Below are 20,546 nucleotides of genomic sequence, written 5' to 3'. Positions count from 1 at the left end.
AGGAGTAGAATGACGTGCAAAATCCAGGGTGCCCAGTCTTATCTTCATCTCTCAGAATTAACATTTTACAGTGCATTTCAAGTATATTAATGCCCTTCCTGGATACTGGATATACAATCACAGTTTCAGAAAGCTGTGCATTTTTTTTTCCTTTTTCAAGTTAGGATCCCTTGGGGATATGCAAATGCTATGCAGATCGGTGACAGTCTGAGATTTACAGGAAAGGAGGGAATCTGATATCCCATAAAGGACTAAATAAGTGTTCCTGCTTCTCTCTTTTAGCCCCTCATCACCTTGGACAGCAGCATTTCCTTCACATTCCTAGCAGAGGGAACCAATACCATCACTGTCCAGGTGGCTGCTGGGAATGCCCTCATCCAGGACACAAAAGATATCGCAGTTCACGGTAAGCCCCGTGATGCCCCTTCCTGCCCAGCCAGTCCCCTCCATACACCATAGCAGCAATCGCTGACTGCTTTGGAAATGCCCCAGGGCATAGGAAAATTAGGTAGGTCCACAAAAGGTATCCAAACCTACTTCTTACCTTGTTCTTGAATAGATACGGAGGTTGTTAGAGAAGCAGATCACGGACAGGCATTTCTTGTCTTCTGTGATGTGTCTGCATCAAAACCTGATGGTCTCATTAGACAGAGATGTATCATAAGTTGAAGGAATGCTGAGCTGGAAACTGTCATAGAAGCATCTAGATCTGATGACCTGCCAAGGTATCTCTCACACACATGTGGCATCCATTCTTTGTTAGGATGGGGACCAGTGATTTCAAAAGCTGGAGGAGACATGGTCCCTGCTCTTGAAGAACTCACAGCTTAGGTACTGGGATGAACTACACATAACTGCTATGTTTTCTTTGTTGTTTGAGATTCTGATCTTTGGCTGCAAAGGCTGAGACTAAGGCTGAGAATAGAAAGACACAGCAAGGCGGGAAAGTGGTAAATAGGGCCACCGTTCTGTTCTCAGTCCTGGAGAACCACTCTTAATTATTAAATTTCTTTTAAATCAAATTGTGCTTCTACCACCATCCCACAAACCTCCCACATACCCTAAAAACAGCCACTATACCAGGGTTTTCCAGAAAGTTGTACTGAGTGAGGCATGTGATCCTCTGACTCAGTCTGTATTTCTTCCACCTCACCCCGGGTGAGTGCCTTTTCCTACAACTCTGCAAACTCGAGGCTCAGCCTCTCTCATCGGGCACCTGGAAGACCTTAAGTAAACATTTTTATTGGAATGTAACTGGGAGTTTGGGGTTATTAGATGCAAACTACTACATTTAGAATGGATAAACAACAGGGTCCTACTGTATAACGCAGGGAACTATATCCAACCTCCTAGGATAAACCATAATGGAAAAGAATATTAAAAAGTATGTATACAACTGAGTCATTTTGCTGTACAGCAGAAATTAACACAACACTGTACATCAACTATACTTCAATTTAAAAAATTCTTTTTAAATACAGAGAAGTGCACAGATCATAAGTGTTTTAGCTTCATGAATTATCACAAAGTGGACACACCTGTGTACCTACCAATCAGATTGAGAAACTGAATGTTACCCACACCCTAGATACAGGGTTTTGACCTGTTTTCTAAGCCCTTGAGGCAGTTTTTCTAGCAGGGTCCATGGAACTAAGGGAAGGATAAGAAAAGGCTTCATTCTAATCTAGCTCATTTATTAATGCTTTATTGTTGCCACTGCATGATACCACCTGCAGCAGCAAAAGTCCCCTTCTTCTGGAGTTTCACAATTTTCTTGCATTTCAGGTAATGTTCATTTACAAGAAGAAGTCCTTAAGATTTTAAAAACAAACAAAAATGGTAGGAGCACAAATTTACTTCCAGTCACCAAATGCCACTTTTTTTTAGAAGCCAAGAGACAGGCTGAAAGGAAGGAATTTGAGATGAGGCCACATGAAAGACTGTGCCCTTTGCCTAAAGCACAGTGATCATGGAGTCCCCTTGCCTATCACACCCTCTCTCAGCCTCACTCACACACGCTCTCTCCTTGCAGAATACTTTCAGTCCCAACTCTTATCATTCTCTCCTAATCTGGATTACCACAATCCTGACATTCCGGAGTGGAGGCAAGATATTGCCAATGTGATCAAGCGGGCTCTGGTGAAAGTAAGTTGGCTTTTTCTTTGCTTAAATGTTTATGAATAAAGAACAAGATGCTGTGGTCCAGAATACATTTTCATGGATGCAAACCACCGTTCCGCAGTTAAGTAAAGATTATTTCTCTGTAAAAAGAGAGAGAGAAAAGAAGAATGGGAGAAGTGAAGGATGGGAAGTAAAGATGGAGAGATTAGGTGGAGAGAGACAGAGACAGAGAATCAATCCGGTGTTCAAGGATGGGAAATTGACCCCATCTTAATCCTAAAGTTTTCTAAGGTAGCAAATTGACCCCTTTCATGAAATGATGGCTGGGCCCCTCATTGAGTCTTTACTAATATCATTCATTTAGTTGGCTGTTTGCCCACCAAGGTTTGGGGTTTTTTTGCTTGTTTGTTTGCTTTTGTTGTTTTTTAACCACTCAGACTTCAAGACTCCCACTGACCATATGTGGCCATCAGAAGGCTGCAGGTCAGGAAACAGAGCATGGTAGCAGACTCTGGGGTTATAGAATTTGCCCAAGGTCATATTTTCCTTAAGACAACGTTGAAAGTTGAAAGGGTTTTGTTAACCCTTTGCTCACACCTAGGCACTGGACTATAATAGCGAATAAAACATGGTCAATTCAAATGCAGAGATAAGTCTAATATGCAGCTAGTTCTGTGGTAGAGGCATGGCCAGCATTTCAAAAGAGCACAGAGAAAAGTGCAGTTCACTCTGTCCAGGAAAGTTCAGGCTTCACACACATTTGTGGCTCAGTAAATACTTGTGAACTGTTAGAATAGTCTTTGGAGGGGATACTTGAACTCTGTTTTAAAGGACAAATAGTAGTTAACAGAGAGAGGATGATGTCTTTCAGGTAGAATGAACAGCGTGTGCAAAGCCAGGCTCCGTGGAAAGCACAGCATATCCGGGACATGACAGTTTAGTGTAGCCAACCTATAGGTTATGAGGGCAGGTGTGAATGATGTTGAGCAGGGATGGATTGGTCAGTTTGTAAAGGGTCTGAGGAGCCAAAAGGGGTTTGACGTACATCCCGTAGTCTCTGGAAAGTGTTCTTTCTTTATTATATTGGGTTGGCCAAAAAGTTCGTTTGGGTTTTTCCGTCAGATGTTACAGGAAAACCCGAACGAACTTTTTGGCCAACCCAATATAGGTAAAAATTTCTGGCAATAGATTTATGTTTCAGACACCCATTCTGGTGGCAATACAGAGGATGGGCTCCAGAGGTGGGAAAGTGAATAGTGTAGGGGGAGATTTCACAAAAGATGACCAGTTAAAAGACTACTGTGATCCTGAAAAGGGACGATTCAAAGGCTACTTAGGCAGTTGAGCAGTAGAATTGGTGACTAATAAAATACAGTGTGGATGGGAGGGAGGGAGAAACTTTCTGATTTTAAGAGTAGGAAGGAGAGGGTTTTCCTTGCCATTGATCAAGATGGTGACTGCGTAGGAGAAACATGCTTGGGGAACAGTAATCATTTGGTCTTTTATATGAATTTGGAGCACGTGAGAAACAGCTGGATGAAGACAAGCAAGAGAGTTGAGGATATGGATTGGGGATCGAGTGAGGTTTCCGTGGGAGGTAGCAATGTGGGAACTGAGGCTGTGGAGCTCTTTAGATCCCCCCCACCCCACCCTGAGAGGGAGAGGGGCCAGGGCAGAGATGGATGCTAATGCTTCCCAAGGCAGAAGAGAAAGATCCAGGGAAGGACACGGAGAAGGAGCTGCCAGGAAGGAAGAAGCACCCATAAAAGAGAATGGTATGAGAGTGTTCCTGTGGGGAGTTGTCCACAAGAAGAACTTCACCTCACATCTTTTTATAAAGAGATTGTTCCTAGAGAGGGATGAGAACGAAATTGGTCTTGTATACCTTCGACTGTGAAACATCCAGGATTGTGTGGGATTTCGTGCGACTGGAGTTAGGTCCCTCCAAGGTCCCTAACAAGTGATGCACCCGGAGACCACTCTTCCCTGGGACCCAGGGTCACACCAGCCACAACACTCACAGGCTCATCCCCTTCTCTCAACTGGGTGATTGTCTGACCTCAGTCTGGTCTCTGAGACTTACTTCCCCTGGCTGGTTAGGACAAGGCCATCTTGCCTCCCAGGAGGAAACTGAGGCATCTGGCAAAGGCTCTTCAGACTGCACGGGGATGCCTCCCACTTTGGAGGGCTTTTCGGGCTTCTGACTGCCGCTTGCTAGTTCTCTGCAGGTTGGCACTCTCTCTTTCCTGCATCACATTCCTAAGCGTTAACTCCAATCTCTAGTTCCAAATTAGAATCAGAGCTGAGCTAATGGGAGACAATCCCTCCAGTTCTATTCAGCCCAGTGTCTATTCTTTCCTCCAGGTCAGGCATCATTTGGAACAATGAGGTAGCCACAGAGTTCATCCCCCGCCCCCCTGGAATGTCTGGACAAACATATAATAAGAAGTTATCAGAGAAAAGAATGTAGCAGACAGACATACTCATATGTTACCGTGGACATGATCTAAGTTCCTTTCATGGTAATCTGGAGGTGCTGGGGACGAGAGACTGACACGGAACAGGTCACTGCAGGCGAGATAGTCAGGGTAGACTTCTTGGAGGAGGCAGGTGTTTCAGCCAAATCAAAAACTATATATATCGTATTTGGATTGACAGAAGAAGTTTTGTTCTGGATATAAAGACCTTCCAGAGACACATAGGAAAGAACAGGCCTACTCTTTATTTACATGGGAGAACTCAGAGTTTTGTTTTCTTAAGGAATTTGCCTTCAGACGGAAGCTTACGTTCAGTTTTTATCCAAAAACAATATAATCCTTTTCCTAAACACTCAGGAATAGAAAAATTCATTCAGTACTTCAACATCTTAACAGAACTTTTAGTGCTTTGTTTTATTTTTTATGTATATTTTTTATTTTTATAGAGTTGTAACCAAAGAAATGTGAGTAATAGATCAGAATACAGCTGTCATGAGGTGTTTTTCCACGTTGCCTCACTGTACTATCATCTTAATGGTAGTATAACCATTATTTACTTAACTTTTTTGAATATTTGAGTCTTCCCCATTTATCTGACATAAATAATGTTCTGAGTGTTTCTTCCTCCATATGGCTTTTCCTATAGTTTGGATCATTTCTTTAGGACAAACACTCCAAGTTACAGTGACTGAATGAAGGGTCTGAATATTTTTATGACCTTCCAGTTAGTCTTTTGAAAACCAAATTGGCAGTATGTATCAGTTTTTAGTGCTGCCAGCAACAGTTGAGGAAACCTCTTAATTGAAGCCTCGCCAGTATTAGCTACTGTAACTTAACAAAAAATCCTGCTTTAGTAAGTGAAAACAAGAGCTTTGCTCTTTTTTTTTAAATTTGCGTTTTCCCATGTTTGTTTATACCTTCTTATTCTTCATTTGCAGCCAGTCTGTTCATGTTTTCACCAGAAGCTCTAGTCCCCTTAGTGCAGAAAAATGGAAAATATGGGAGGAGCTTTTGCCAATATTGCCAGCAAACAGTATTTTGAAGATCATTTGTAGTAGTATTTTAGTTTCAGTACAAATGTATCTAAGAGCAGAGGAGGAAGTAAAACTAATAATTCTCTACCTAGCAGTTCGAGGGGAAAACAGAAAAGAAGCCTGGATATATATTGGAAACTGTGCCTTAAATGCTGCATTTAAAAAAATTTATAGTCCATATCCTTGTTACTGACTTGGGGAAGACTGGCTCCTCCAGGACCCCATTCTTTGGTCTAAACATCTTTGCAGGTAACCAGCATCCCAGAAGAGCAGATCCTAGTTGCCGTGTTCCCTGGCCTCCCCACTTCCGCAGAGCTCTTCATCCTTCCCCCCAAGAACTTGACAGAGAGGAGGAAAGGCAATGAAGGCGACCTGGAACAAGTAAGTGAAAGAAAACTAACTTGGTAGGAGACTTGCCTCCACCTCATAATCTAAGGGGACACAAAGTATTTCCAGCCAAAAAGTGAGATGAGCCCTTTCCTATGGGTCCATCAGACCGTCACTCTTTGTCTAGCACCCAGGGCTTTGGAGAGCAATCAGCCTTACCTAGAATAAACACAAATGCATAAACACTGGAGCATTCAGCTACACAGGCAAGAAGAGTACCCCTGAAGTCATTCATTCCGACAGTTGCCATTCCTGCAACTTGCTCATGTCTCCCACCCAATGACTTGCTCTGGGGAAAAGAGATGAAGAGAGGAATTTGAGTTTCCCTGTCTATTTCTGGGAAAATGTGTTTCCTGTCTTTAAAGATCCTAGTCAATAGAAGTTCTGCTTCTAGGAAGAAAACGAACTGGTTGTAAACATGTGTCTTTGGAAAGAGGTGGATTGCCTCATCTTGCTTTGACTAAGGAAGCAGCGTTCCCAAAAGGGATCGTGAATTACTGTCCTTATCAAATGCCATAGAGTTCTTGTGATCTGCGTACTAGCCTAGAAATGAAGTCAGTGGTGGTCCCATGGTTCTCCTTCTCTTCCTGCCCTTGCTGGGGTCTTAACTGGCCGTGCTTTGCTTTACCTTTCCATGCTCCTGTGATGCTAAGTTAGAAGTAGAAATAAGTGAGAAGGAGGCTGCTGAAAATCAGCGCGAATCAAACACGTTTGCTCCCATACGAGTTAATCGTTGTACAGATGTCTTCCGCATCCCTCTGCTACTCACCTGGCCGTCACCCCATCCCCACATCCATCCACAGTCCTCTGCGAGCTGCACAGGTGCCATCGTGGTCAGTTTCTCTGGAAAATGAAGCGGATCCTTTCATTGAAGGGCTGCATATTGAGATTGGCCAGATATAAATTCAGCTTCTCAATGCGTTCATCGCTTTTACAACACCTCTTTACTCTGAAATAGGAAGTGGCATGTGCGAACTATATTTGGAAGCTACGATATCCATCCATTTAGATAAATAGGTAATTACGGTGATGAATAGCAGCTGTGATATTAAGGCGTGTACAGCGAGATAAGAGTTAGGGACAACAGCCTCAGTCTGCCTCAGCTTCCACGTGGGAATTACACAGTGATTAAATCAATGTTACGCGTTCTGAGACTTGCTGGGGAAAAGTAAAGAGGAAGAATTATCCCTAGAAAGGAGACAGCTTCTCCTTTAATGTTTGCCTCCCATTGTCTCTAAAAGGGAAACAGCAGAGGAGTGGGCTGGGGTGTATGTACCTGCTTTAATCCTGGCAGGGGCTTCGCTACCCTGTGAATATTGCTTGTTCAGATTAAAGAACTAACGGTTGGTCGGTTGACTTTCTTTCATTGGGACCCACAACAGGTCTCTCTATGGAAAGTTATACAGGCTTAAAAGGCACTGAACTGGGAGTTGAATGGAACCGCTATGTCTGTTGTCAACTCGAATTCACTAGGTGACTGTGGACACGCCTCTCTCTGTTTCACTCTCCTCCCCAGTATAAGCAAATAATAACCAGCTGTGTCCTTGGCTTCACAGGGCTCTAGGGGCTGGGAGAGCCAAATGGATAAAAATGTTCCAAAATCCTGTCCTCTGAGTGAACGTGGTCATTTTTTGCCTATTGACCCTGGTTTCTTATTCCTTGAGGGAGCACTGTCACATGACATTTCTTCCCATGCAGCCTCTCTCTCTCTCTCTCTCCCTTTTTTTCCTCCCCAGATTGTAGAGACGCTGTTTAACGCTCTAAACCAAAATTTAGTCCAGTTTGAGCTGAAGCCAGGGATTCAAGTCATTGTGTATGTCACACAGCTGACTTTAGGTGAGTGCCTGTTGGGATTCGTGGTGGTGGGGGTTGTGGGGGGGCGGGGGGGGATGAGTATGGTGCTCTGATATCCTGGAGAGAAAAGGGAGGAGATAGTTACCAAACACTTTTCCATAAATGCCTGTAAATGGCTTTGTGTAGTGATGGCAAAGAAAGATTAATCACATCTTTCTTGAGACTTCCTGTTAAGGTGGCGAGAAGACTTTCTTAGAAGCGGCTTTGCTATTGAATTCCTGGATGATCTTGGAGAAAAACCTACAATTTCTTTGGGCTTTGGACTTTATTATGTTTTTTATCTATAACAGTTGGGGTTATATGAGGTAGTCCTCAGGCTCTCTTAATTTCTAGGATTCTCTGATTCAGTGAATCTTGGTTGGAAGACTAGATCAAATAACTTTAAAACTCTCTTTGATTTATAATGTGTAACTCTAAGTAGAAAAAGTGACCAGCTTTAGGTGGTTGATTTGTGAAAGGATTAAAAATGGCATGTCCCATTGGGCATCCACCTCTGGCTCTCTGGGAAAACCTATGTGCTAAACGTTTCTAATTAATAAAAACTTTTCAGATGAGGAGATTCCAAATGTACCCATCCAGCAGTGTTTTACCACAACAGTATAGAGGAAGAGATTGAAACACTCCATCAGTGTTTAATCCGGAGTTCCCAATGGGCCACCTATAATCATGTTGACAGGCAACTGGGCTGTCTAAGAGACAGAACATTCAAGCCCTATTCCTACTCGCCTTAGCTGTGTACAGTTTACACAAGGAGCAGCAAGTTTCCCCAGGCAGAGCAGATCCCTAAGAAGCTGTAGATCGGGGGTACCATTCTCATCATTGAAGCCAAGCTTCCTCTGCCCAGATAGCACGCAGGACAACTGGATGTAAGGATGGAGACCAGCTGGCTTCCTTTCTCCAACAGATACTCCCTCCAGCTAGTAGCTTCCAAGTGAGCAAGTCTGTTCTTTCTTCCTAGCTCCGCTGGTGGACTCCAGTGCTGGGCACAGCAGCTCAGCCATGCTTATGCTCTTGTCAGTGGTGTTTGTCGGCCTGGCTGTGTTTTTGATCTACAAATTTAAAAGGTATGTGCTACCATCACTCAGTTTTAATCGTGGGGCTAGATTCATGGGAGCTGATTCCTCCTGTAACCGACATTCCTAAACTCATCCTAAACAGGTGATTTTAACTGTCCCTGAAGCTCTGCTTGGCATTGGCGAAGAACAGGAATGGTTTAGGGTCAGGGAATAAAGGACCTTAAGAATCTGAACGCTCCCCAGTTTATAATTATGTTGAGTTAGGAAAATGAGGAGTAGCCTATGAAATCAATTAATTCTCTTCAAGAGAAGTTTGAGGGGTTTTCAAACCTCACCTAAGTTTCTAAAGTAAGGTCTCAAATATTTAAGAGATCTTTTTCTACAGCTTACCACCCATTCAGGGTGGTTAAGTGGAGAAAATGCAGCTGAAATCTGGTTATGCATATATGCATACACACATATTTTCTTATCTTGTATTGCTGATATCCAACATCTGTTTAAATTTGCATGCCAAAATATACAATTTTATACTCCTCCCTATTTTTCCTGTTTCTAGAGGGAAATTGATCAGGAAAACCAAACCCCACAGGTATTCAAAAGTTATTTTTGCAGGCCAGAGGTGGGGTGATGTAATAGGATACTTATTAAAGACAAGAAATTGAAATCAATAATTCTGTACCATTATTTGAATAAGGTAATACATCTACCAAGAGATATGCTGGTTAAGAGTATGAACTCGAAAATCAGACCCAATTTTAACTTTCAACATTTGCAGCCTTAGGCAATTGAATTTGCCTCTCTAAGCCCTCATTTCCTAATGTGTAAAATGGAAAAACAATAATACTTTGTAGGTTTGCTATATGTTTTCAAGGTAGTAATATCTATATCTAGTACATAATAAAAAATCACAAAAGCTAAGCTGCTATAAATAATATGCCTCCCAAAGGCTTCTCCTCTGTTACAAATTGGCACATAGTAGGACTCAGACGTATCAGTGGCATAGAAATGTGCTTCATAGGAAGCCCGGGTAAAGTAAAAATATCATTAATTATTGTCAGATGAGTTTTGAAAGTATAACTTGGTCCTGGGAGTTTTTCTAGACGCTGAAGGTAATGCTTTTAGATTTTGGAAGAGATCAGTGGTAAAGGTGTTTCACTCTACCTCCCCCGCCCCCAGCCCCCATCAGCTCTCCTCTAGTGAATTTCTCAGGCTTAAAAACACCAGTTTTACTCAATAGACATCTCAGCATTAGCCAAAACAGCAGGAATGCTTAAACACTCTCCACTAGAAGGACAGAGTGTGGTTTACCTTTCTGTTCAATTTATAGACCAGTTATGTGAGTTCACATCCTCTTGGATCAAGATGGGTCGACCCACCTGCCATGTTCCCTTTGAAGAAGGGGAAAAGCCTTCATATCCAATGAGTGAGCAAAGATTCAGTATAGGAACAGTCTGGTCAAAGCAACACCCATTTATGGGTGTACTTCAGTTACACACAAAGCACACTTTTGTTCATTCAAGGATTTGGTTGTGGGGAAGCCTGCTGGTTGCTGGGACTTGAAGATCAATTAACCCAAATGTATCACCTTCCGGCTCCTAGACCTGCATGCTCGCTGAGGACCAGGGCCAATAGAAGTCCTGCAAAGAGGTATTCGTGTCAGGTGTCTCCAAATTAAGACAAGATCTGCCCTGTGACTTAGAAAGTTTTCTGCTGTCTTGTAAATGTTGCTAAACTCCATAGACAGTCAACTTACTAATGTCGCCATCTCTTAATGTGCAGACTTTAATACTTGAATCTATGCCAGTTAATGGCATCTCTGAATTATTCTACCTCTGTTGTCCCCAGATATCAGCCGACCCTTTGTATGTCCCTGGCAGGGAATCAGGATACAGGAAACAAATACTAGTCAAACTGGATAAACGGTTTGAGTCAATTAAGAGTAACCAATCATCAGTTACCTTTTCTTTTCTAGCCACCTTTTCTGGAAGTTTTCCTCCCAGTGCCCAAGCCCTTTGGCTGAGGTCCTTTTGGATCTCCCTTTGTTTCTTTGGTCTCCTTTCCCTCCTCACCACCTGGAACTCCAGTGATGGCTATGTGGAGGGTGCATAGCTTGCTGACAAGTAAAGGTCGGGTTCTTATCCATGATTCCTGGAGTCTCCTCTGCTTCTTTCATTTCTGTCCAATAGAACTTTCTGCGAAGATGAAAACACTCCATAATCTATACTGTCCAATACAGTAGCCACTGGTATGGTGGAAACACTGAATTTTTAATTTTATTTAACTTCAATTAATTCAAATTTAAATAGCTACAGCTGACTAGTAAACACTGATGGCACAGGCTAGGGAGAGGGTAATTCTGTTTCTGTTTCCAAATCACTGGCCATGCTGTTTTCAAACCCCAAAACTTTCTCTCTGCCATCTCCAGCATTAATTCATTAAGCCATTAATTTATTCAGCAAACATTTATTGAGCACCTGCTGTGTGCCAGGCACTGAAAACAGTCTCAAGTGTCCCAAGTAGTCACTTAATAGAGGAAGAACAGAATTATTTAAAAGAATCTTGGGGATCACGGTAACTCTATTCTCCTTCCTCTGTGAAGTGACCACATTTGATCCTATTCTTGGATAGTGACTTCTATTTTGTGATGTCTTAGTCAATATAATTAAAAATCATTTTGAGATGACTTTTATTTTCTGAAAACTCTTCCTAACAAGACCTTCTTTCTATACTGTAGGTTTGTTTTTTCTTATTATCCAAGAAAAGTTTTGAAATTTTATATTTCTTCCAGCCTTTTTTCAGTAAGGCTTTCATCACAGTGCGAAGCCTACTTTGCTTTTTCTAAATTCCTCCCACGGACTTCTAATACTTAATCATAGTTGGAACAAACAAATAAAAACTGAAATTTAGGGCTTCCATGGTGGCGCAACGGTTGAGAGTCCGCCTGCCGATGCAGGGGACATGGGTTCGTGTCCCGGTCCGGGAAGATCCCACATGCCACGGAGCGGCTGGGCCCGTGAGCCATGGCCACTGAGCCTGCGCGTCCAGAGCCTGTGCTCCGCAACGGGAGAGGCCACAACAGTGAGAGGCCCGCGTACCGCAAAAACAAAACAAAACAAAACAAAACAAAACAAAAAAACCTGAAATTTATATAGGTGACTTGGATTGATCCATCTTACTCCTCTTATTAAAACTTACATGAATGTATAGCCCAAGACGTGCCTCTAAATCTCATTTCCCACCTTTCTTATCTGCAAAAGCGGGGTTTAGTCTTGACTTATTGTCTCAACGGTCCTACAAGTGGATGTGTTAAGAAATAAAAAGCAATTTGAAAAAAATTTTAAATGCTGCAAGTTGTGACATAAAATTCATTCCCTTCCAACCATCTATTAAAAATATTGAAAAAAAATGCCCGTTTTCAGAGATTAAAATAAAGTGAACAGTCTTTATAAGGGCAAATGGATCCAAATCCTCACAGGTATCAATCATTAAAAAAGCAGGAAAGGGGAGGCAGTGACCTCTGGCTACAGCTCTGAAGTACCCAGACTTGTGTGATCAGGAATGGTTTGACTGCCCCCAGCACCTAATAAATATTACAGTTGATCCCAACGTTCATGAGTAATATGTACTTTTATGATCAGAAGAAATCTAAGTCGTTAGGCTGCCTTTCTATTTAGATAAGAAGAAATTAAGGGCCAGCGTGAAATTTTAATTACACACATTTAGAAGAGCCTGCGGTTTGCTGCCTCACATAGAATCTCTTCACTTAAGCTTCTTGTAAATTATAGTAAGCAGGTTTAGACCAGTAGGAGTCAGGAGGACACCTCCCTTAATGTATGGAAAGCAGCCATTAAAAACACGAAAACTGGACATAAATGAAAAGTAGAAACTGTCCATGTTTTAAACATATTTTGGGATCTTTCCTTCCAAATTAGCTATGGAAGACCTTGTTAAATGCCTCACATTCTACCTCATTGTGGGGTTGGAGTAGGGAAGGGAATGTAGATGCTTGAAGATACCACTGGTTGGCACTAGGGCAACAGAGTGATTCTGCACAGAACATTCTGGTTAGGGGTAGGTGTCAGATGTCTCAAGTTTTAATAACATCTATGCCAGTAATCAGCTTCATGAAATGTCTGGACTTCAGACCCATTTCCCCATCATTTAATGAGGTAAGAGAGGGCTCTTCTACCTGTAAAATTCTAAGATAAAAGTGTGGTCTTTTTGTTTGAGAACATAATATGTGAAAATAGAAAGAGCATAGGCTTTGAGGTCATTTATTCATTTATTTGGCAAATACTGAACGTAAACCACATACCAAGCACTGTGCTAAGTTAAGTGTAGAGCAGTGAAAATGGAAAATGTAGACCTTGCAGACACGGGGCTTTTTGTGGGAGAGAAAGACAGAAAACAAGTCCACACACATAGCCTATTCCGTCACCCTAAACCAACACCCTATTCGTTTCTTTCATAGACCCATCCCATAATTACATATTTATGATGGGAGAGAGTGGGTGGTCAGGAGAGGCCTCTCAGAAGTGACATGTAAGCCAAATTCTGAAGGACACCGTCACGAGAAGAGTAGAAGGAGGTGTGTTACAGAGGGAACAGTTGATTCACCCCTCGTCCCCAAGGTGGGGACAAGTCTGATGTATCAGAATCTTGAAACTCAAAAGTTTGGGTTTCAGACCAGCAGCATCAGTACCACCTGGGAACTAGGCAGAAATGAAGAATTTCAACCCATCCAGTTCAGGCCTATAGAGTAACAAATGCATTTTAACAAGAACCTGATGAGGCATAAGCATATTGAAGTTTGAGAAGCGCAGGATTAGAAGAAGTCAGAGGAGGCTACAGAAGCTGGAACACAGTGGGTCAGGAGATGATGGAGATGGGTCAGGAGATGAATACTCCAAGCAGATTTCAGTTTGAACCTACCTGCTCCTCCTACCTCAAGTCTGTATGCCTTGTTTCCAAACCTCCTACTTTTGTGTCTTTGAAGGAAGTTATTTAGCTTCTCTTAATCCTTGCCTTAATCCTCTCCACGATCCTAACAGAAAGCTATTGTCATTCCTATTGAACAGATGAGGAAACTGACTGTGGAAGTATTTAAGATGCTTGGTCCATGGATGGTGTTCTAAAAATGGTGGCAATGGCTATAAGTCTTTCATTTCTTGGCTATTCGTAAAGAAAACCAATGTGAATTGACGAAACTGATACAAACTTAGAAAAAGCTGTGTTTTCACTATGATACAACCTCATGAGTCTCAAAGTCCAGCCCCTTTGTAAACGTAATAACTGGTAAATGTTTTAAGGGTTTTAGTGCACACTTGGTTGATAGCATCGCCCTTCTGTTTACACCTGCTGATTTTGTGCCTCAGAAGAAGGTGCATGTCTCCGGGAGTTCTGTGGCTTACATCTCCCCTGGGCATCTGGGTCTCTCCTTGTGTTCATTGGCCTCATGGGGACAGTATCTGGGTGGCCAGCCCCTTTCCCTGACATTGGTCCTGTAAATAGCTTCTTCCTCCACCTTAACACCCAGGATTTCCCAGTTGCCCCAGTCGGGCATGCCCCATGATCGTAATCTGATTTTGCTCTGCCCCATGTAGGAAAATCCCCTGGATTAACATCTATGCTCAAGTCCAGCACGACAAGGAGCAGGAGATGATTGGGTCAGTGAGCCAAAGTGAAAACGCCCCCAAAATCACACTCAGTGACTTCACCGAGCCCGAGGAGCTGCTGGACAAAGAGCTGGACACCCGGGTCATAGGTATGTGTGCTGGTGTCACCAGGCTCCTGAATCCTCTGTTCTCCAGACCCTGAGTCAGCCAGCCCATGTGGCCTGTCCTTCAGGCAGAACTAGTCTGGAGGGTGGGGGAGAAACCAGTTGGCTACAGCGACATAATCATGCTTTAAAGTGTCCGCCACCTCTGACCACCTGAAATTGGCAGAACTTTCTTCTCTTAGAAGTAGATCAAGATCAAAAGTGCTGGAGTCTGAGTGGGACAGGGATGAGGCCAACTATTACTGTTGGACTTTCTCTTTATTTTTTCTATAAAGCAAAAGCATTATACATCCCAATAATTACGTGAATAGGAACTCTGCCATCAGATAGCCCTGGATTCATTTTCTTGCTCTACCAGTCTTCTAGCTCTGGGACCTCTCTGTGCCTCATATTCCTCATCTGTGAAATGGGAATGATAGCATCTGCCTTCTAAGATTGTTGTGATCATGAAATGACATATATCGTTAGCACAGTGTCTGCTACGTAATACGTGTTCAATACCTATTGGCTGTTAGTATTGTGATCAGCAGAGTATAAGATGGCAAGGTATTGCCCCTACCTTGTGTGCTGGGGTGGGAGATGGCAAACGTTAAACATAGGTAAGATAAGCCAGTGAACTGGTATGATAGACTACCCAGGTGCCCTATTGCATAAGCACACGTTAAGGTGGCTTGGTATTTAGCAATAAAGAAAGCACAGACCCACGCCCTTGTGACAGGTACATCCTTACCTCCCTCTGTCTTCTCTCCCCTGCAGGAGGCATTGCCACCATTGCAAACAGCGAAAGCACAAAGGAGATCCCCAACTGCACTAGTGTTTAATACCAACAAGCCACGTGGTCAACCATCTTTCTGACTTTTTATTTCTGATGGTTCCTATTACACTTATTATGGAAAAATGAAAATGTCTTTTTTACCTTTTGTTTACCAAGGGCCCCTTCATAAATAGCAGGCAGACGCTTTGCTTTGGGAGGCGAAGGCATTCGTAACTGATTAAAATGAGACACGAAGAATAAATGGCTGTATTTGTGCTAAGGGCAAAGGATGCATCTTCCCATGGCTTTCTTGCTTCATTCTGCCATTGATAGCGCGAGGAATCTTGTTTTCCTTGCGGTCTTTCTTTTTATTTTTTAAGTTGGGTTGGCTTTCCACTAACCTCCCATCCTCCCCCCCGACACAAGCCCAAATCACCAGTACCCGCCTCCTCCCTCCCAGCACGCACCTAAAACGTAAACCATTTCCCAGTTAGGTCTGCAGGAGGAAGGTTGGTGGGGAGTGAGCGTAGCTGCAGGAAGCGTGCACACCTGTCGGAAGAGGCCCTGCCCCGTGCATGTCCATTGCAAGCTGCAGATGGCTTATTGTATATAGTTACAATGTAAGTAGCTCTTTATTTCCTGAGAAATAATTTAATGTTTAGTAAAAAAGAAAAAAGAAAGATGCGTCTGTTGGCTTATGCACTCACCTTCAGAGCTGACCCACCCCCAGGCCTGCTTGACGCTGGGTTCTGGATGCTCTCCAGTTGTCTGTCACACTTAACTCTCACATCTCTGTGTCCCTGCCATCACTGGTTTCTATTTCTGTATATAAAGGGGGGAGGGGGGAGGGCTTCTTTGAAACGCCTAGCAAAGGAAGGACGAGAGAGACATCATAGAACCTGGGTGTTTTTTTTGTCCCATCAGTGATGTGAAAGAAGTTGCCAGAGGAAGCCCACTACAGACTTCAAACTGAAACCCATATGGGGAAACAAGGCTTCCCCTCCAAAAGGATGAGGTTGAGGGTAGCTATCGGCCTGAGGTTTTCTCTAAAGAAGCCAGGCAGTGGATCTAAAAAGATGACGTTCTGTTTTCCGGTTGGATTCCGTGGAATTGAATAATGCTTATGGGGAATTCTCTGGCTCTTCTTACCCCAGAAAAGTCCCTTGGGCACTAGGTTAAGCCCAGTGAGTGCCTCAGCCTGGGAGAAGTTAGAGGTGGGAGGGAGTTGGCCTTCGTGGGATCCTGTGACCCTGCAGACCCTGCAGGCCCCAGAGGGGTGCAGCCTCTAACGATCTTAGTCAAAGTTGATTCTCGCAGAGCTGTGCCGCTTGCTCGTCAGATGTACACAAGTACACAACTTCCTTAAAGTCAGATGTCTACCTTCAGTTCCCTGAAGGCAGTTCTAGCATCTGGGGCGAGTGACTTTCAAAGCCAGTGTTCTCTTTTCCTGCAGCCCAGCCCGTTCACACGGTTCATGTGTCAGTTCTTTTTAGGAGGGTCACTTTAAGCCATGCTGTAAGCATTGTTTTCTTTTCAGGATCAGCCTGAGCGTACTTGTTTTATAAAAATGATACACTGTATATATATATATATATATATGGGAGAAAAGGCTGAATTTTTTACCTGTTCATTTTTGTGGGATATTGTTCACATCCTTCTCTGTGAGACCCTGAGAGAATGTGACCTTGAGAAATCGGACTGGCTACATCATAGATCAGAATTAGGAATATTTCTAAAGATCTTGCTTTTTCGTTTCAAGGGTTAAATGGGGCAGACAATTGCAATACTTGTACTAAACACTGGAATACAAATGCATGAGTCATATCTATATATACAGTATATATACATATACTGTTCTTGGTTTTATCGTTCCATTTGAATATTTCTACTGTAAAAAAAAAAACAGACAGTGGTTTTGAAATTGTTGAAAATAAATGTATTTTTGTACATCAAAGCTATATACCTGGCTGGGAGTTCTCTCTCTGGGCAGTTGTCTTGATCTGTTGTATTATTCGACTATGGCTGCAACAATGCTCCATGGGAGAAAAAAAAAAAAAAAAAACGACTAGCTTATGACAACATATGTTGATGTTTTGCTTGTGAGTCCTCAGGTTGGCTGTGATTTGGGTGAGCTCCGTTGAGACTGACCAGGCTCTCCTGGGCTAGGAGTTTGGATGCAGGCTTCAGTTGTTTGAAGTCTGTTCCACGAGTTGTCATCATTCTGAGACCAGCAGCTACCCAGGGCATGTTATTTTCATGGTGGATTACAGAATTCCAGGTGAGGCCAGCAGCATACTCTATCCTCCAAGGTGTGGCTCAAGATGGCCCCTCTATTTACTGTCACTGACGTTCCATTAACTAAAGAAAACCATATGGCCATGTTCAACATCCGTGAGCTAGGGAAATAGACTCCGGGGCAAAGCATTACTAAATTACATGGCAAAAGGTGTGGATATATAATTCCAATCTACGGAGGGTAAGAAGAATTGAGAACAATAGTTCAACCTCTTCTACCTACTCAGCTTCTGTGACCCCCATGGGGAACTTACGTTAGATGGCCCATTTGAATCAGTATCCAAGTTTCCCATCTCAAATGAGCAGAAGTCTTGGTGACCCCAAGGCCTTTGAGTTCGACACAAGCTCCCAGTGAGTGGTAGAGGTGGGACTCCAACTCAGGTCTTAAAGATTTCAACAGGAGAAATGAAAAGAGGAGAGGAAACCAACATGACATATATCCTTTTTTTAAACCTTTTTTATGCTGTTTGATGCATCAAACCAGCAACAAATCTCCTTCCTACACCAAGTAAGGAATTTGGAAGGAGGTGTAACTGGCGGTCTTGTACATTAGCTAATAATGGAATGTGAACTAAGTGCCTAGAATGAGGGCTGCAAGTTAGAGTTTTAATAATTTATTGTTCAAAAGATGTGATAAATTTCCATGGATCCCAGAAACCCAAGAAACCAGAAGTTTTGGTCAATAATTTGCTCCCATATTTTGGATACTGACTGACTACTCTGGAATCATATTTTCTGAACTCAGTTGAAGATATAGGATTAAACAAAGGTGGTTTTCTTTCAATTTGTGAATGTATTTAAAAATCGTGTATTGTTCTTGATATAACTTTTCTTGAGTTATACTCACCTTTTAAAACAATTTACATTATGTAAGTACCTTCCTCAAAGATTGAGAATGTCACATGGTACCTCTAAAAGAAGCAGTGAGTTTTGGGGTCGAACGCCAGTGGTTTATAACATAAAGTGCCTAGACATCTTTAAGAGATCTTTAATGGTTTTGAACTTCCCCAATACTGTGAAGTGTCTAGTAGTCCTATCCCAAGTCAAAGGAGAATTCGTTTTTGCTTTCCATGAGATCTGAATTCTTCCCATGTTAATTTTATGTCCCGGTTGATAAAATTGCTCCACCAGAGTAAAGAGGAAGAAAGTGAAATAAAGTGGTAACACAGTGTGAACCAGTTGGTTCATTTGGGCAAAGTCATGCTATGCATATAGCCTCTGTATCCACCACCAGCATAGGCCTGTCAGATTTCTCAGTAGAAGGCAGGCAAAAGCAGACGGCAGAGGGTGTGATTGGCTTTGTAGCTAGTTCTCTGCAGGGTCTCTCACCAGTGTTGAGGACAGTCTGCATCAGAACTGTCTTCTCTAAGGCAGTTCTAGACCGGAGACGTAAGCTTGCAGAAGTATTCTGGGGCTAGAGCCCAGCTATCAGCATCACAAGCAGATTCTCTGAGGACTCTCATGTGTACTAAAGTACAAGAATAACTGCTCTATCTGCCACTAAAATAGTTCAGGGAGAGTTACAGGTAAAAGTCACCTCCCCTGGCTCCTGTTACCGTGATACAAGGCACGTTAATCTACAGAAGTGAGAACAGCTTCCAGATTTGCTCATTTCCTCCTGGGCAACAGCTGCAACTGTGGGAGAGTCGCCCGATTGAGTTACCTAAGACAAATCACAGTATGAGTCAGGGTGGTGACGGATTGTGCCTTGGAACAAGTATTAAGCCAGGAATTAGGAGATCTCTGACTTTTAGCAAGTCGTTCTAGACCACAGTTTCCTTATTTGTGAAAGGAAAACGCTTTATGACCTGCCTTACCGACTAGTTCTGATTTCCAGAGACGTGAAAAGCATACTGCCAATTCCAAAATTGTAGAGAGATGACTAGTACTTAGGAGTACTTGAGAGAACCCTCTTCTGTAGAGGGATAAACTGAGACTCAGAGAGGAAAGTGATTTCCCTAAGGCTACACAGCAAATTAGTGCAGAGCTGAAGATAGAATCCATGTCCTCTTTACTGTAGGGCGGTATTCTTTCTACCACGCACCTCCCCAGCAAATGCAAAACTGATTGGACTGCCCATCACTGAGAGTCAGTCGAGAGCCTGATGGATATGACAACGTGGCCCCCGTATTTACAATGTCCAGGACGCTTTAGAAGCTAACTTCCCGAGTGGGCTCATCATTCAGTGGCTCACGACCCTCCACATGCCATTGCCCTGCTGATGCACTGGTCTAGTTGCCCATGACCTGATGCCCACACTTCCCTCACTGGACCGAAATAAGGCTGCTCAACAGACAGCTGCCAGACCCCAGCTTCACACACCGCGCTGCTCTCCCTTCAAAGCATTTGGCCTTGTTCAGAGGGAAGAAGGCCAGAGAGCAAACATAAGCAATGGGAACGCCTCATCCTGACTCACACCCCAGATCCGGCCAAATTCTCTCGTCTGGTCCAGTGGTACTGCCAGAGGGGCCATGTAGTCCAATGATTACCTCCCAAAGTGCTACTGCCTCTCGCTGTCCCTTAAACTTAGTTTAATGACTGCTAACTTTACAGTAGCAGAGTTAAATTGCTCTTTGCCTCTGTGTTTTCAGGCTGTATATCATTATGAGATACAGGTTCATTCAGAGAGGAACCAGTGGGACATCGTATATGAAAAACAAAAGAGAGCCTCTGCTAGTGTTCAATTTACTTGGAGACTCAGATTCTCAATAAAACTCGAGTGCACTGCTTTTTTAATTATCTGAGGCCCAGAGGGGTAAAATGACATCATCAGGGTCCAGTTTCCCATCTATAAATTGAATATAATGACATCAACCTCACAGTGTTGGA

The 20,546-nt window shown here is 42.9% G+C and overlaps 1 protein-coding gene across 5 annotated transcripts in view; it reads left to right on the top strand.

Annotated features, from left to right (window-relative positions):
- Positions 1 to 17,380, top strand: part of SORCS3 (sortilin related VPS10 domain containing receptor 3) — a 612,586-nt gene extending 595,206 nt beyond the window's left edge. For all 5 annotated transcript variants that reach the window (XM_060286394.1, XM_030865557.2, XM_060286392.1 and 2 more), the window contains exons 21-27: positions 283 to 406; positions 2,033 to 2,145; positions 5,882 to 6,013; positions 7,756 to 7,855; positions 8,832 to 8,937; positions 14,493 to 14,653; positions 15,425 to 17,380. In XM_060286394.1, the coding sequence (XP_060142377.1) occupies positions 283 to 406; positions 2,033 to 2,145; positions 5,882 to 6,013; positions 7,756 to 7,855; positions 8,832 to 8,937; positions 14,493 to 14,653; positions 15,425 to 15,489 (801 nt within the window). In that variant the 3' untranslated portion in view covers positions 15,490 to 17,380. The remainder of the gene's footprint in view (positions 1 to 282; positions 407 to 2,032; positions 2,146 to 5,881; positions 6,014 to 7,755; positions 7,856 to 8,831; positions 8,938 to 14,492; positions 14,654 to 15,424) is intronic.
- The last annotated feature ends 3,166 nt before the right edge of the window (positions 17,381 to 20,546 follow it).

Source organism: Globicephala melas, chromosome 16 (assembly GCF_963455315.2).
Source record: "Globicephala melas chromosome 16, mGloMel1.2, whole genome shotgun sequence".
In the NCBI taxonomy this organism is placed as follows: domain Eukaryota; kingdom Metazoa; phylum Chordata; class Mammalia; order Artiodactyla; family Delphinidae; genus Globicephala; species Globicephala melas.
Note: the sequence above shows the minus strand (reverse complement) of the source record. Positions and strands in the feature narration are given on the sequence as shown.